General features: G+C 35.2%; 1 protein-coding gene across 3 annotated transcripts; it reads right to left on the bottom strand.

Moving 5' to 3' along the window:
* Positions 1-592: 592 nt before the first annotated feature.
* LOC107896582 (E3 ubiquitin-protein ligase UPL6) lies at positions 593-16,369 on the bottom strand. Of its 3 annotated transcripts, none has more exons than XM_016821780.2 (26): positions 15,806-16,369; positions 14,660-14,757; positions 14,225-14,352; positions 13,965-14,076; positions 8,466-8,646; positions 8,122-8,304; positions 7,654-7,836; positions 7,207-7,279; positions 6,895-7,013; positions 6,480-6,784; positions 6,231-6,327; positions 5,926-6,069; positions 5,663-5,746; positions 5,492-5,578; positions 5,135-5,275; positions 4,931-5,056; positions 4,224-4,322; positions 4,080-4,147; positions 3,917-3,983; positions 3,604-3,774; positions 3,427-3,516; positions 2,321-2,401; positions 2,044-2,117; positions 1,861-1,932; positions 1,597-1,686; positions 593-1,293 (listed from the first exon to the last, which is right to left on the bottom strand). In XM_016821780.2, exons 1-26 carry the CDS (start codon positions 15,962-15,964, stop codon positions 1,227-1,229), a joined length of 3,099 nt encoding a protein of 1,032 aa, XP_016677269.1. In that variant the 5' UTR covers positions 15,965-16,369; the 3' UTR covers positions 593-1,226. The 3 variants fall into 3 exon arrangements, with proteins under 3 accessions (XP_016677269.1, XP_016677270.1, XP_040935085.1); XM_016821781.2 differs by having other exon boundaries at positions 8,472-8,646; XM_041079151.1 differs by having other exon boundaries at positions 14,660-14,746; positions 15,806-15,942.
* Between the last annotated feature and the right edge of the window lie 1,812 nt (positions 16,370-18,181).

Here is an 18,181-nt window from a genome sequence, read left to right as displayed (position 1 = left end):
TATTAATAACAGAACACGCACGAACAAACATGTTTATTTCATTTATTACATAAAACTATTTTTTTAATCTATAAACTATTCTCACAATACCTTTATCTTAATAAATTTATTCATCTTTTAATATTAAATATTTATAAAGCAAATTAGTAACATAAAAGAATCACCTCCTCTGCATAACTCAACATTTAAGTTCATTGAGTAAAATATTTACGCCTAAAAATTCATTACAATTTACAACAAACAAGATTTGTGGCCAACCACTTAGGCTTGCAATCTAACTGATTTCGACTGAAAAAGAAAACTCAGTTTCTAATCAAACTATTTATTTATGAGATTTTAGTATTAAATTATTACCCTTAACTTATATAAACTTACAACCCTAAACCCTAAAATTTGAGACTTATAATCCTAAATCTACAAGCTTCTATAACAATATTTGATTAAGCGCTCCAGCCAAGTTTTGAACAGCTAATTTCAAATCCAGCTCGAGCTCAAGCTTCTCTGTTCGAACTTGGCTTAGCTCGCCTACTCTAAACCTAATCATACTATATAAAAGCCAAGGGAGGATAGAACATTAGCAACCATCACAAAATGTACCCAAACCAAGCAATGCTTAATATTTTAAATAGCATAAAGCTCAACTATAAGGGGCGGGGCAGAGGCGTAGAGAGGGGGGTATTACTCATTAGTTTGAACAGACAATTATGTTAAATGTTTATTCATATACAAATGACTATACAAGAAATTTACCTATTTATTTATTTTTATGTATATATTTGACTTGCATCAAGAACACCTTGACAATGACAAAAGACGAAACCTGGTAGTTTTGATCAGCCTTGCTGCTGCACTGCACGAGTGATCTTCAGAAGTTCATAAATATTGCAGATTCCATATCTGTTCGCTTCCCTCTTTCATATGTTTGCTTAAACCTTCACAAAAGAGGAGATGAGAGAATACTAAATGCAGATGTCTCCACGTTTGTACATATTTGTACATTTCAACTAAAGGAGCAAGCTATCTATCTATACACTGTTATGCTTAGCCATCAGCCTTTGGCCCAGCACTCATTGATTCTTCTTAAGGCTCCTTGCTTGCATCTCTGAAACCACTAAGAGATTATCATAGCATGTCCTCCCAACCTTTAATATAACTGCAAAATGAGTGTTCCCAACCAAGCAACAGCAGAGCCTGGCATTGCGTTGGACTGGAATCCACAGGATACATCAACTCAAATCAAAACCCGCATCTGCATTTATTGCATACATCAATTTGGCTTCCAGTTGCTCTTTGCTGCACCATAAGCACACATCATATGGAAGTTAACCATAATTATTATCTATCTATCTATCTATATATATTAACATGATAATGATGAGCAGCTTTATAATCAGATTTCTGGAGGTAGTAAGCAGCCAAGATGAAGCTAGTACAGGCAAAATGACAAATGGTACACAAGAGAATGGCTAATCCCATTCTTTTGCTGGCTAATTTATCTATCACCATAAATAGCAATGCTATTTTCATGCCAAGATATCGACTTAAACTTTTTATCTCGAAGTCTTACACTATTGTAAGCTATTCAAAGAGACAAACCTTCTATATGGTGGAAGCTTTAGAAGGTTCATACAAGTAGCTGATGTTGGTAATCGGTCCAATGCTTCTTCAGAGGCACTTCCAGCAGCTCTGTAAATAAGTCCACAGCAAAATCATTAATTTCTGATTGGAAAAGGTTTTAAAGAAAAAAAAAGATAGTGGAAAAAAGAGAAATAAGCAGTCTCTTATAACGCTTATGTTCCTGTTAACCACCTAACTGATAAGTTTATCACATTTCGAGAGTACATTTAGTATGATTGTTACCTTTGTATGCAAAATAAAGGTTCGAGATATTTGAATCCCAGCAAAGGTCCTCGGGAACACCCAGTCACAAACCTAAAAAAAATCTCGTCTAGTTTAATCCTCTCTCAAGTTCATTATTCTTGAAGCTAACAATTGAAGTAGCCAACATGAGAACAAGCACAGATCACAGATGATGCAACTCACTTCAAAAATTTCTTTTGATTTTCCAGTGAAAAGCTTTTGAGGACTTCCCAAAACATATCAATGACATAATGCTCCTGTCAAATAAAGAAGTAAAAATAAGCTTTTGAAAGCAAATAACCCTTGATGATAATATCAGATAGGGGAACAAGTCAATTTAGTAACAATTTGCACTCCTCTCCTTTCAACTGAAATAAAATTAGGAATCAAAGCACACTCGTGGGATAATAGATCATTCTAAACCAACAAAAAAGAGATCAGGAGAAGGTAAATAACTTACGCTATGATAACCACCAGCGTAATTGGTGTGGCATCGAAGGTCATCAACATCCAAGCTATCAAGGGAACCTGAAATCAGAAGCTGAAACCAAAAATAGATTTCAATGATTTATGTAAAGCTCAACATGAAGATTGTGCACTCGAGTGATAAATACTTTCAAGACCTTAAATCATCACGAAAGATGTTAAATCATAGGAAATTAGAACAATGCTTAAAGGAATTTTGGCACAAAATAATTACAAATCTCAACCAGAAACTGCAGTTCACAAGGCATAACAATTTGAAGGCTCATCATCAGGAAGACATAAGCAAAAACACACTACTTTTTTTCCCTAAGCAAAGAAAAGAATAGAGAGAAGTAATTGCCTATCAGCCTTTTGACATTTGAGAGATTAATGATTTTTGTGTCTAATTAACTCGTTCTAGCTTTTTTTATTTTCAATTTATTCTATTAAGCCCAAAAACATTTTTCCTTCTAAAAACGGTTCATGGAATTTCATTTTTTACAAAAACTTTAAGCTAATAGGTGAGACAGGCTCGAGTGACTTGAAATATAACTCACCACTAGTTATTAACCTGAAATCAAGGAAAGAAAATAGAGAACCTTTATATTTAGGTGTCTCTTTTTTTCTTTTTTTGCACTATTTACTCATTATAGTACATTTGCTTAGTAAGAGAATTAGTGACATAAGACTGACTTCAGATTAGTTTTTTTTCCTATAAATAATTAAAATTTAATGTTTGGAAACTATTTATTTTATCATAAAGTTGCATAAAAAAATATTAATTTATTCCAACATGGCAATCCACATGAACAAACTTATGTTACAGGTGGAATATCCACGTTATAGTATTGTTCTATTCAAAACTTATTTTATTTCTATTAACAAAATATTCTATGAAATATAATTGGCCCAAAAATTACAAATAAAGAGTACATTGGCAAAACCCAACCTTATAATGTGATAAAATTGCCCTTTACAACCTTAATTTTTTTAAGAGAAGGAATTCCAGAGGATAGGCATTAAAGACCTCAAGTAAGATTAGGATACTATATTGACCACAAAGTAAGCACAAGCTGTGAGATTTGAAGTAGAAGATAATACCTGCAATTCATGTTCATTGAACATATCAATCCAATCTTTCTGCATAAGCTGCTGAAATCCCCTAAGGAAATGAGAACTTTGCTGACGTATCTGCAACGATGCCATCTCATTGTGTCACCATCATGAAAATTAAAATACAGATGCATTGAACTATTTTGGAATGAAGGTTCACACTACCTGAAAATTCAAACGGTGGTTAGATACAAGGTGAATAAATGTGATCACATTCTCATTTGTAACACGTATGTTTTTGCCTCCTGGAAGCAGCTCTTCTTCTGTTTGTTCGCCGTATTCATTATTCACAATTACAAAGTAGAGCTCCAACCCTGATATGTCCCCTTTATAATGCTGAAAGTCACAGCAAAGAAGGTGGGATAAATAAGAAGGCCACATGTAGACCACGTGAAAGTATGACTATGAGAAATAAAGTCAAATATTTTTCCATTAAATATGAAAGAAAGAAAAAGGGAAATGGAGAAGAAAGAATCACCTTTAAGAAAATAAGGTGGCGATATAATTCTGGATCCAAAGAAGGCAAGTCATTTAAATAATTGTACCTAATCAGCGATAGGAGAATATGCATTTATTAGTATCTCTAGCATACAATCGAAATAAATGCCATCCAGAGAGGAGGAAACCATTCAAAGCATTACTTTTGTTTCAATTTGCTCAAGAAGAATGTCGCAAATGGTATATCCACAAGAATCCCTTCAAACATGGCCTAAAAGGAAGGTGACATTAAGCCTCATCAATAAACCCTATAGACACAGATTAGGCTCTGTAATATGATGACATACCTTTGCAAGTAGTGTTCCCAAGAAATGGAAAAATTGGAGATGCTGTTCATGTATCATCCCAGATCCAGGATTTGGATATAGGAGGTGATCAGCTGTTCCCTAGGTAAGAATGCCAAGTATGTCAAGAAACATGTGTTATTATACATAACAAGCGAGACAAATAACATATACAACAAAATGGATCTCTACTGGTGAGAACCAAATTTGACTTTAAATGAATAAAAAGAGAAGATTATGAGCTTTCCATAACAGCCATACTAGTCTGTTTGGATTCCATGATTCCTCCTACATTTTATACCAACTTCAGATTTCAATAAGTGTTAAATCCATCTTTATCATTGAAATATCCCATTGAGAGAGCATCACTCTCTTGGTTTACAAATCAAGCCAAACACATTATTATTCGAAAATAAATAAAAACAACGATTATGAAAATCTGAGTATTCTTCATCTTTCCCTTGTTCAGAAAGAATTGCATACTGATGTTCTCCCTCAACCTGCTCAACCCCAAAGAAGCATACCATCTTAAATCCTACCAATACCATCATAGAAGAAAAGTAAGGATGACACTGCTGGCATCTTTACCATGATTGAAATTAAAAGTAAAAAATACATGGATAACGTCCTAACTCCCAACCAGCTTATTAAGAAACCACTCACGCATACGGAAAGAAGATACCAATTAAGCATTAGCAGAGATTGACAACCTTAAATAACCCATATTGCACATCAAATGCAGCCCGAGTAATATTCTCCATAAAATCTTTGAAAATTCCACCACCATCAATGCCAGCCTCCTCCACCCCAAACTCATTGACAAATGTTACTCGAATCTGTAGGTAAGCAAATAAAAATGATTATATCATTCTTGACAGTTTCAAGAGGGAACACAAGACTTGCGTAAGGTATACCAGTCCTCTAAGATCCTCCTCAGACAATTGACTCATCTGATTATAAGCATCTTCTAAAATATGATCCCTTCGTATTCTGAATCGGTTCCTGGTAAAAACTCCATGAGCCCCATGTCTCTGCCTAACTGATGCTAGTTGAGACTGGTAGGTGGAGTTATAGAATCAAGATATAAAGCAAAGCAAATAGTAAATTAAATATCAGTGAAAAAGAATCCAAATGTTAGCCTAATTTTCCAGGCAACTCCCAACCTCCCAATCCAATGAATTCAGATAAAGATAGTCATGTCAACTGCTTGTTATTCAAGATCCAGCAGTTTCCAACTAAAGGATCAGAAGCAAAATTTGCTAGTTACTCACAGTGAATATTTTAACTCTGCTGGTGAATGGAATCAAAAAAGGTGCTTGCTTCAATATGTCATGTGCTTTGCTGCCTTCCACCGCAGCCTACCAGGAATAATTGAGATCAGAATAAACATGCTGCATAGAAAAATATCAATACTTGGAAAACGGCAATGGAGATTCTATTACCTGAGAAATAAAAAAGTCATTTACACCATCAGCATGAAAGTCACTGGGCGGAGTAAATTGCCGCCGGTTATTCCAATCTTGCAACTGTAAGACCCATTTAAGAAAAAATCAGAAAGGCGAAAAGAGAATAACGTTTTCCTGCATGCCATTATCCTCAAGAAACATTGTTTTTATATTTATAGAGCACAAGCGAGATAAAGTGTAATATCACACACAAGACAAATAGCCAACATATGTGTGTAATATTACACACAGGCGTCTACCTGGGATAGGAGCTCTGAGACCACAGTACCAACCCTATTTTGAATAGTTTCAACAAGTTGCCTCTTATGAGCAGAAGTATTGGAGATAGATTTCCCATAGGTAGGGTGAACAGAAGGAATCACCCATAGGAGCTGCCATAACGCCTTTACATAATAAAACAGAAGTATTGAAGCATATCAATAGATCATGTCCTTAATCTAATGAAAGTCCAGCAAATACAAAATGTTTTTCAGAATGAAAAGAAAAAACTGCTTCACAGTCTAAGTAATAGTCTCATCAACTACAGTTTTACAAAATGAAACACCTGTCTCAGAATGACAATTAGGCATCTGACATCCTTCAAAGACAATGGCTTCTCCTGCTCATAAAACTCCTCATTATCAACTATCATAAGCATGTGCCTAATCATCAACCACCAAGAAGCAAGACTATTCAGTCATCAATTTGAAAACACCATTCAAAATTTTAAGAACAAAAACGAGTTAAGGTTGAAAAGAAAAAGGAATAGGAAGTGCATAACATCTTTCAGCCAGAAATCAACCAATCATCTTACTTATACACTGGACAGAAAACAGCCAGAGGTAGCAGCCAACCAGGTGCATCTCCCAAGAGATATGAAAAACGCTCAGGCAAGGGTGACCACTTTTGATTATGATGACATCGCTTAATAAAATTCCAAAGCACTGGAACAAGTTCAGTTCTATAGGCCAGTACGGTCATGATTCTCTCTAGAGGTAAAGTATTGAAAGTAACATGCAGAAAAGCACAAGCAGCAGTAATGGCTGCCACCTCCTTATCATCTGGTCCTTCATTATGTGGATCACAGGCAGCGGAAATCCCTCCAAACAACACATTAGTCTGCTCAGATGAATCAAATTTTGAACCCTTTCTTTGATATTGAAAATAAAAAAACTAAATTCATGAGGATAGCCAAAGTCATTTTCATACTAAGAGTCAAGACTGCTTACCAATTGCAGCAGAAAGCATGAATCAATAGCATTAGTTATCTGCTGCTCCAAATTACTATCCAAAACTATTTCCTCTATTTCATCACCTATGATCATATCATCCTCTGCAACTGTAGGACCTGAAGCCAATACTTATGCATGAGAATTTTGATGAACCAATTAAAAGAAGAATTGATGCGCAAAAAAAACAGTCATTGTTTCCGTACTATAACCAAATTTACAGTTTCCATGTTGAGAATGCTTGCAAAAAGCCTACATTGGCAAAGAGGAGGAAAGAGAGAGAAAGGTAGCATATCAAGAGGCAAGGCATACTTTCTCTGCTTGATGATTTTATAGGAGGAAGAGCATCCAACAAGAAAGTTGTAACAGCTGCAAGGTCCATGGCCTGCTCGAAATATAAAAATAATGAAAAAAAAAAAACAAAACTACCTTCAAAACCTAATTACATTAAAAACTGAAATTTTTAACACAAGATGCAGTTTCGATGCAAGCATAAGACTAGACAACAACACTCAATGCAAGCATAAGCACAGCTTTAGTGGAAATACTAAAACAAAGATTTGAAAGAATTATTAGAATGGAAGCTACTTGGCTCCAATATCTCAACTATGTACTTGCATTTACAACTGCACATATTCATTGCTTCAGCACATTAAAAGGAAAATATTTTTCTACATGTAGGACCATTTAGCTAATGATATACAGAAAAGCTCGTAGCAGAAAACCATATAGTACCATTAACAAAAGTCATCTTCCTACCATTTCAAATGAGCAGTCAGGCTGAGATAAAGCAGCACCTGCTGTTTCTAAAATATTACCAAGGAGGCAGGCATAAACAGGAAACTTATTTGATATATCAGTGGGAAGTAAACTAGCGTGGTTTTGCACACACAAGACCATCTTATTAGTGTAGTGCAGAGTTAATCTCCAAGAAGCAAAAACCTACATAGAGAAACATCATAAAATTATAATCTGCAACAAATATAAAATGAAAACAAAAAATTATGTTGCAACAAAAAAATTGCTATGAAAAAAGATTTGGGTGCTTTGCAACACTAAAAAGGAAAGGAAAAAAAAAGGTTGTTTCTGAAAACATAAAGTAGAAACAACCAAGTAGAAGACAGAATATGCTTCGAAGTTTTCAATGCAACATACTACCAATACCAAGATTCAATTAGGCTCAAAAAACCTACTTCTAAAGTCCCAAACAAGTAAGAAGAATTTTACCACTTTTAAGTATGGAAAAAGTTGCCATATGAAAGGGATTGTAAGAATCTGGGATGAGAAACTCCACTGTGAATCCACATTTGAGCAAACACATGTGCTCTGACCAACATGAGAAATCATAAGAGCAAGCACACGCTCCAATGTATATATTTTCCCAAAAGAACCTCCAGCACTTATATTTTCCTTCACCACAAAATTAAGTTGGTATCAGGAAAGAAGGCAATTACTAATTACAGATTTTAAGATGCGCAACTATGGAGATAGGGATATCAAAATGGCTACAAAAATAATACATCCAAAAGGAAGAAAACAAAACCTAAAAACAGGGAGGCAGAAAAATGTACCTTTACCATTAGAATAACTTCTCTAAACAGAAAGAATACATTTCTTTGCATGAGATAACCAACTGCCTTACATGCCCAAGGCAGTTTAGGATCTAAAAACAAAAACAATGTTTGAAGCAAGATGGTTGTTGATGCAGTGGCCTCCTCAGGAGCCATCAACAGTTGATCTTTCAATTGTTTTCTATACAATAAAAAGTAAAGTAAAATAACCTTTAGAAACAACAAAAAGATATACAGAGAACATATGAGTATATTAAATTCCAGACAAGAGCACAAGACACCAACAATGAGAAAGGGGAGAAGAGATAGGTATGACTATACATAACATCAAGATCAGATGTTCACTTTTTCTTCTTGTTTCTGTTTCTATTTATAAACCTGAGATTCTACAGAACATATAAAGCTACTTACATAAATAAAGAGCACAAGCTACATAATGTGATGCAAAAATAAAAATGAAATATATTGTCAGATTTCAGAATATTTGAGTATATCAAATATGATTCTAAAAATATTCTATCCCTAACTTTAAGGCTCAGTATCCCTACAATTATTCTGTTTCCTAGCGTAAAGTTACCTTAGTTAGGCTAACTATGTGTATAAATATGTATGTAATCTCTTGTGGAAAATATAATAGAAAATATCCTGTTTTTCACATGGTATCAGAGCCTGTTATTTAGCCCGATTTCTAGGATTTTTTTAGCCGGATTCTTTAGCCTGTTTTTTTTTCTGACTCCCAACCAGTCCTCAAGTCTATAGAACTTGTTCAGACACAACATGACTGAAACTGTCAAGACCAGTAACACTGGGGAGGGCTCAGAAATTTCTGTAAACAACTCAAATCCAATGAGTGAGTTTCAGAATATCCAAGTAGCCTACAGGCTAAATGGAAAAAATTATCTGAAATGGTCCCAACTGGTTCGTACCTTCTTGAAAGGAAGATGAAAGCTGAGTCACTTACTCGGAACTGGACCTAAAGAAGGGGACCCTAAGTTTGATGCTTGGGATGAACAAGACTCTATGGTAATGTCTTCGTTATGGAACTCTATAATGCCAGAAATCAGTGATACATGCATGTTTCTTAGCACATCCAAAGAAATATGGGAAGCTGTGAAGCAGGCTTATTCTAAAGTTCGAGATGCTGCTCAAATCTATGAAATCAAGACTAAAATTTCATCCACCAAGCAAGGAAGTCGATCAATCACGGAGTATTCCAATCTGTTGCAAAGTTTGTGCAAGAGATGGATCATTACCAGTGCATTCAGATGAAGTGCAGTGAAGATGCAGCACTCCTGAAAAGGTTTGTTGAAAAGGATCGAATTTATGATTTTCTTGCTGGACTGAATGTTGAGTTTGATGCAGTAAGAGTTCAAATACTTGGAAAAGAGGAACTACCATCACTAAATGAAACAATTGCAATTGTTCGTGCTGAGGAAGGAAGAAGAGGAGTTATGGTGGAGAACAATCAAGTGGATAGTTCAGCCTTGGTTACTAATGCTGTAAATGAGAGGAGATTTGGCCTGGAGCAGCCAACTAGTGAAGATAATAGATAGATAGAACGTACAAAGTCTTTTAACAAGGATTCCGTATGGTGCACCTACTGCAAAAAGGCTCGTCACACTAAAGACAGATGCTGGAAACTCCATGGGAAGCCACAGACAACAAACAAAAATTTTTCAGAAAAAGGTGGACAATCAAAGGGACAAGGACGAGCAAATACAGCTAGACAGCTAGATAAAAAAACAATTCTCAAGAATTACCTATTGAATTCAATAAAGAAGAAATTGAGAAGTTAAAAAAATTGCTGGGATCATTGGAAAAAACTTCTTCAACAGGTACTTGTAGTTTGGCCTTTTTAGGTATATCCTCCCCTTAAAGTTCTAAAGTCTCAAATACAGATACCAAAAGTTCTTGGGTCATTGACTCAAGAGCTACAGACCACATGACCCACTCCTCACAAAAATTTGTTTCATATACACCTTGTTCTAGTAGTAGAAAAATAACAGTAGCTGATGGTTCTGTGATCACAATGGCCGGTCAAGGTGATATTGTTATAAACAAAAACCTTACTCTTAAAAATGTCCTTCATGTTCCAAAATTATTTACCAATCTTTTATCCATTAAAAAAATTACCAAAGACTCTAACTGTAAAGTGGTTTTCTATCACAATCGGTGACTTTTTCAGGAACAGAATACGAGAAGGATGATTGGACATGCTAAGGAAATAAATGGCCTATACTATCTTGAAGAATCCAGTGAAGAAGTTAGTGTTCTGAATTCCTTACCTCTATCTCTCATATCCGAGTCTATTAAAACCAATAAAGACCAAATTTGGCTCTATCACCTTCGCCTTGGTCACCCATCGTTTAGAGTCCTTAAAATTATGTTTCCTTCACTATTCAAAGGATTAACTGTTGAAAAATTTCATTGTGATATCTGTGAACTTGCAAAACATAAACGTACCTCTTTTCCAGTAAGCAATAAAAGAACATCCACTCCTTTTCTTGTTCATAGTGATGTTTGGGGGCCATCCACTATTTCAAATATTTCTAGAGCTCGGTGGTTTGTATCCTTTATTGATGATTGTACTCGTGTGTCTTGGATTTTTCTTTTAAAACAAAAATCTGATGTTAGGTCTGTCTTTCCAATTTTTTACAACATGATCAAAACACAATTTGGGGCCAAAATAAAAAGGTTTAGGTCAAACAATGCCAAGGATGATTTCAATCAATTCCTCTCAACATATTTTCAAGAAAGAGGCATTATACATGAGTCATCTTGTGTTAGTACACCCCAACAAAATGGTGTAGCCGAAAGAAAGAATGGTCACATTTTAGCCATTACAAGAGCCCTATTGTTCCAAAAAAAGTCCCTAAACAATACTGGGGGGAGGCTGTTCTAACTGCTACTCATTTGTTAAATAGATTGCCTACAAAGGTCCTTGAATCTCAAAGTCCTATGCAAGTTCTAGCCAAATTTTTTCCTGATTTCAATACCTCCAGTAATCTTACTCCCAAAGTATTTGGCTGTGTCGCCTTTGTCCATGTTCATTCTCAAAATAGAGGGAAATTTGATCCACGGGCTATCAAGTGTGTCTTTCTTGGATATTCTTCCACTCAAAAGGGGTACAAGTGCTATCATCCAGCCACAAAAAAATTTTGTAACAGCTGATGTTACTTTTGCTGAACAAGAAAATTTCTTCACTCGTCCTTATCTTCAGGGCGAGATCTTATTCACAGAAGATAAGGACAAAGAATTCTTTCTTCTTGACATTCCAGCTCCTGTCCAGCAACCAAACACTCTCATTCCAGCTCTAAGCACTCCCATTCCGACTCCTGTCCAGCAATCAAACACTCTCACTCAGACCTTGCCTGCTACCCAACCTGCCCAACTTGAAACAATGACCCCTATACAACCTGAAACTAAGCCTAGTACACCCAAATCACCAAGAGGAATTCAGGACACTACTCGTCCGTTACTGGTTTACTCAAGGAAGAAGGCACCAATGCAAGTTCAATCATCTTCTTCTCCTATACGACCTGAGGTAACTGCTGAACCTACTTTGAATTCTAATACTATAGATTTAGATGATTTTCCCATTGCTATTAGAAAGGGGACTAGAGCTTGTATAAAACATCCCTTGCACCTATTCATGTCTTACAAAAACTTGTCCCATAACCACAAAGCCTTTCTTACTAGCCTAAATTCTATTTCCATTCCTAAAACTGTATTCGAGGCATTAGAAGATGAGAATTGGAGAAATGCCATGAAGGTTGAAATGGAAGCTCTTGAAAAAAAATAAGACATGGGACTTAGTGAAATTACCGGAAGGAAAGAAACCGGTGGGATGTCGCTGGGTGTACACAGTGAAATATAAGTCAGATGGTTCTTTGGAGAGGTACAAAGCAAGGTTGGTTGCTAAAGGGTACACTCAAATATATGGGATAGACTATCTTGAGACATTTGCCCCTGTTGCAAAGATGAACACTGTCAGAGTGTTGTTGTCACTAGCTGCCAACCGAGGCTGAAAATTACAGCAATTTGACATCAAAAATGCCTTTTTACACGGTGACCTTGAGGAGGAAGTCTATATGGATGTTCCTCCAGGATTCGGTCCAAATACAGGACAGGCAGTTTGCAGACTAAAAAAGGCTTTATATGGACTAAAACAGTCCCCGAGGGCTTGGTTTGGAAGATTTACCAAAGTGATGCTCAAGTTGGGGTATAAACAGAGTCAAGGAGATCATACTCTGTTCGTAAAACATTCATCTTCAGGGGGAGTGACTGCTTTATTAATCGATGTTGATGATATTATTGTGACTGGTGATGATCTAGAAGGAATGGAGAAGTTAAAAAAATGCCTAGTAAAAGAATTTGAAGTCAAAGAGCTAGGTAAGTTAAAATATTTCCTTGGTATTAAAGTGGCACACTCTCGGGAAGGAATATTCATATCTCAGCAAAAATACATAGTTGATTTGTTCACAGAAACAGGCAAGTTGGGCTGTAAACCAACAGAGACACCCATAGAGGTGAACCACAGCCTCGGAGATGTATTAGAAGATACAGCAGTTGATAGAAGGTCATATCAAAAACTTGTGGGGAAGCTTATTTACTTGTCCCATACCAGACCAGATATTGCCTATGCAGTAGGTGTTGTAAGTCAGTTTATGCGCAATCCTAAGGAATCACATCTTAGTGTTGTATATCAGATTCTACAGTACTTAAAAGGCACGCCAGGCAAAGGAATCTTATTTAAAAAAGGAGAAAATTTAACCCTTGAAGCCTATACCGATGCAGATTATGCAGGATCTATGGTTGATAGAAGATCAACCTCTGGTTACTGCACTTTCCTAGGAGGCAACCTTGTGACTTGGAGGAGTAAAAAACAAAACGTTGTGGCTAGATCTAGTGCAAAAGCTGAATTTAGGGCAATGGCTCTTGGAGTTCGTGAGTTGTTATGGCTAAAGATTATATTGGAAGACTTGAAGATCAAGTGGGAAGGTCCAATGAAGTTGTATTGCGATAATAAGTCTGCTATCAATATCGCACATAATCCAGTTCAACATGATCGAACGAAGCATGTTGAGGTGGACAGACATTTCATAAAGGAAAAACTGGACAGTGGCTTAATTTGCACTCCATTTGTGTCCACTGATGAACAACTAGCAGATATACTTACCAAAGGATTGTCTGGGAAGTTGTTTCAGAAATTAGTAAGCAAGCTGAGAATGGATGATATCCACTTCCCAGCTTGAGGGGGAGTGTCAGATTTCAGAATATTTGAGTATATCAAATATGATTCTAAAATATTCTATCCCTAACTTTAAGGCTGTACAGTATCCCTACAATTATTCTGTTTACTAGCGTAAAGTTACCTTAGTTAGGCTAACTATGTGTATAAATATGTATGTAATCTCTTGTGGAAAATATAATAGAAAATATCCTGTTTTTCACATATATAACTAAACCAGCAGACAAAGAAAGATTTGAGGCACTAACCTGTTCTGATGTATAGCCTGAATACAAGCAAATGAGAGCCGCTTCAGTCTGTAGGCAACTAAAGAATGACTGGGTGAATAGTCCATACCTGCAAAGAGCCCAACAGTATCCCCTGTTTGCACATATATTGAAAAGTTAGGGAAAGAAAGAAGGATAACAATACCAATAATATACAGAACACAAAAAAGACTCGCACACACACTCACACACTGAAAATTATACATGATAAAATATGGAAGAAGGGATCCTGATAAGAATACCGCTATCTCGAACAAAATTCTGAATTAATCGGCAAGTCTCAACAAGAACTGAAAAATCATTTAAATTGTGGGCATCAAAGAAGAAAATTAGCTGGCGGAGAAACTCTGAGTCTGGACCAAAACAATGCCTGTTTAACAGAGAAAATCTGAACTAAATCAGAAAATCACATGATAGATCAAGTAAATTAGAAAGCACTGAAACAGACTAAAAATATAGTATATGAATTCACTGTATATGTTAAACAGAATTCTCATTAACCTGGAAAGAGCTTAAAGACACTAAGGATGGAAAAGAGTGACGATGGAAATTTGTTAATCAAAGGGTTAATATTCATAAATAGTTTACTACTTTGTAGTTTAACCATTAGATTAACAAATTTTCCATCATCGCTTCTTTCCATCATACCAAGCAAATCCTAAAGAGTCCAGATTTACCTATCTACATTTTGGCAGTGCTTTCCATAGGTTTGGTAGAAGTGCTCTCGGACCTTGGCATGTTCAGCTTCCACAACCTTTCTCCCTCTGAAGTATTTCTGTAGCTAGTAATTAGTCAACACTTTGCAAATGAAGGCCGACAAGTTCTTAAAGATAAATCCAGGTAACCAATTTTTCCGCAGAAATTGCCTAATAGAAAGATATAGCTAAAAGATTTTCATATACCACCTTAGCCAGAAAACCCAAAAACATGCCAAACACAAGGCCACAGCAAATTAATAGCTTAAAATAAACAGCGTACCGCTGTGATTTAAACAAAACTTATTTATTGCATCACCTTGCTAGATTGGCGGATAGTTCAACAAGTTAATAATGTAAAGACCATTTGGTTTAGTTGGACTATTTAAACATGATGACTTAAAACAATTCAAACTTATGTTTGAGTATAATAAGTTTGAATTTAGAAAAATAAAATCATATTGGAGTATAAGTTCTTTGAGGTGTTCAAAAATGAAGGAAAACCATCCACCTATTAAGGAGCAAAAGCAAATTTTAGATATTCATCTTCTAGTCAATCAAAATAACAAAACCATTTTTCTTCAACATATTATAGAATATTTTTAGTACATGTTAAAGCGCATATTTTCCCAAGTAAAACTTGATGATTACCGTATTCCTTCTTTCAACAACCAACAACATCAATTAAGGTTCCTATTTCCATTCAAATACCAAACATACATCCAATGCCTTGGTATTGAATCCGTTTCCGTATATAATCCAGTTACACAGAATCATATGAGTTAATTCTATTATTTGCTCATTACATTCTAGAGCCTAATGATTACATCCACCTACAATTAAGCCCCAAAGTTACATCATCTACAGCATGACAGAAGAACCTGTGCATAATAGTAAAGCAGTGCAACATATCCAATGTAACCAGTTCTTTCCCACACCCAACAAACCTACAAAATCTATAAAAAAAAACTTGAAGTATTGTTACTCGAAGTTGTTCATTGCTACTTGTATTAAAATTAAACACGCATGGAAAAGTTTTCAAGAAATTAAATAACTCAATGCAAACAAAGTTGTTCAATTATAAAATCGAAAGCAACGGATTAACTCAAAATGAGAACAAAAGCAAACCTGAATCGTGAGAGCTGCGGAATTCTGGCGACGCAACCAGAGGCGGCGATTCCGCTCCAATCGCGTTTGTTCTAGAAGTTTCTGCCTATCTCTCTCCTTTGAGCTCCGACCACCCAAATCAACTCGCTTCCGACTGGTCGGATCACCGGTGAAGAACATTCTCGAACCTGACCGCCTTCACTAAAAAACCTAAATCAGGTAACCAGCCAATACCCTTCCAAAGGTTTTTCCTTGATTGGATCAATGAAGAGTTGCCCTAAAAATGTTCTCAGTGTGGAATTCAAATAAGGGATGGGGAAGGTAATAACTAACAATAAAGAGAGACGTTTGGTGTTTGGGTGGAAAGAAAATTGGAGAAACTGAATTAAATATAAAGTGAGAAAGAAAGAAAGAAAGGAAGCAAATCTTTTGATTCTTTGGGCTGCGAAGTGGGAAAGTTAAAACCAAATTTCATTAATTAAAATTAAAATTAAAATTAAAATGATTACAACAAGTACTGGTGTTATCATACAACGTCGACACCCACTAAGTCCAAAAACCCATGAAGGCCACCGTCTTGTTTTTCAATCAAACGTGATTCTTCCAAAAAAAATGTGATTCATGACACTATTATTATATGATGAAAATTATTTTCATTTATTTGGTTAACTGAACACTTTTTTAATAATATCAAGATCAATAATCAACTTAGTTTTATTTTAATATTTTTCATTAACCTTTATCATTAACATAAATATTTAATAATAATATTTTCATTATTATTCTCTAATTTTCTTGCATATAATATGTAAATATTTATATATTCTAAATATAATAACTTTTGTATAAAAATAATGTGTTGGGATTTGAGATATGCATTTGACTCGAAAATAATTTTGTAACTTTTTCTCTTTAGAAAAAACCCTAGGTGTTCAATTTTCTCAAACTAAATATTAACTTTGTTGGTGATGGAATCAACTTTCAGGTTAGTTACTAGTCACAGCTTATTCTCTTTTTTTTCTCTTTGGTTTTTCATTTCAGTCTACGTTATCATGATTTTTGTTTTGTCCGGCCTGTTTTCTCTAAAAGTAGTGGTGGTTTTAATTTTAATTTTTAGTTTCTAATTGAAATATAAATAAATATGTTGTCTTATCCAAGAAATCACACATAGTAAACTGGCTTTGGTAAACACTTATTGTTGGGTGCAACAAGGGTAAAATTTGTAAAGTTCAATGTACTCTGAAAGGGCGTGAACTGCCGTTTAAACATTTTGGGAAAAAATATAACAATAAAAATTGACATAATTTTCTGTAGGTTATATATTTACTTATATGGCTTTCTTGATTGCCTTTACATCAGGCAAATTTGATTAATTCCTTATGTTATGCGTTGTATCTGCGATAATATCGTCTCTTTCAATGGATAAAGGGGCTAGTCCAAAGTCTCGATAGTTAGCTCTTGATCTTCTAATCAAAAAACAGCGTCGATGAAGACTTGTGGGTGCACTATTTCGTGGTGAGGACTGTAACTTTCCATAAATTTTCCATTTCTCACTCAACGACGAAATTTTGCTTATTTCTTTTTTTGAGGATCAGTAAATCAAATGATATTTTTGTTCCATTTTTTGCTTCTTCTTCTCCCTATGAATCAAACTTTTATTTGCCAATGGTTCAATTCCTATTATTATCAATGATACAAGTCAGATCCTAAATGTAGAAATAAAAAGGGGTATACCCCCTTCTCCATCGAAAGAGATGATATTATCGCAGATACAACGCATAACATATGGAACTAACCAAATTTACCCGATGTAGAGGCAATCAAGAAAGCCGCATAAGTAAATATATAACCTACAAAAAAGTGGGTTAATCCAACCAATCTTACCTACACAATAGAAAGGGCCACAAGTTTATCTCTCTATCGAATCAAATTGGTTAAAGGTGTGCGTTCATGAGCCCATGCTAAAGTTTCAATCAATTCTTGCCAATATCCGCACCAAGAAATTAAGAACATAAATCCGATAGCCCAAACAAGATGTCCAAATAAAAACATTCACACCGAGACTGATAAACTATTCATACCAAATGGGTTATACCTATTGATAAGTTGTGTAAAGTTTAACCATGGATAATCTCTTAACCATCCCATCAAATAAGTGCAAGATTCATTAAACTGTGAGACGTTACTCTACCATAATGTGATTTATAGGGATTCGATCTTAATTGCTTATCTTCACTACCTTAACTTACCACTAAAGAGTTCTCAAATTCACTAATTTGAAACCTTTAAAGGACAAGATTTAACTTTTACAACACTATCTTTTTAATAGGCAAGCTACAACCACGTCCCTTGAGGTTATCTACCCAAAACCTTAAGTAAACCCTCACAATTTTGAGA

The sequence above is a fragment of the Gossypium hirsutum genome, chromosome A10 (genome assembly GCF_007990345.1).
Source record: "Gossypium hirsutum isolate 1008001.06 chromosome A10, Gossypium_hirsutum_v2.1, whole genome shotgun sequence".
Lineage (NCBI taxonomy): Eukaryota > Viridiplantae > Streptophyta > Magnoliopsida > Malvales > Malvaceae > Gossypium > Gossypium hirsutum.
Note: the sequence above shows the minus strand (reverse complement) of the source record. Positions and strands in the feature narration are given on the sequence as shown.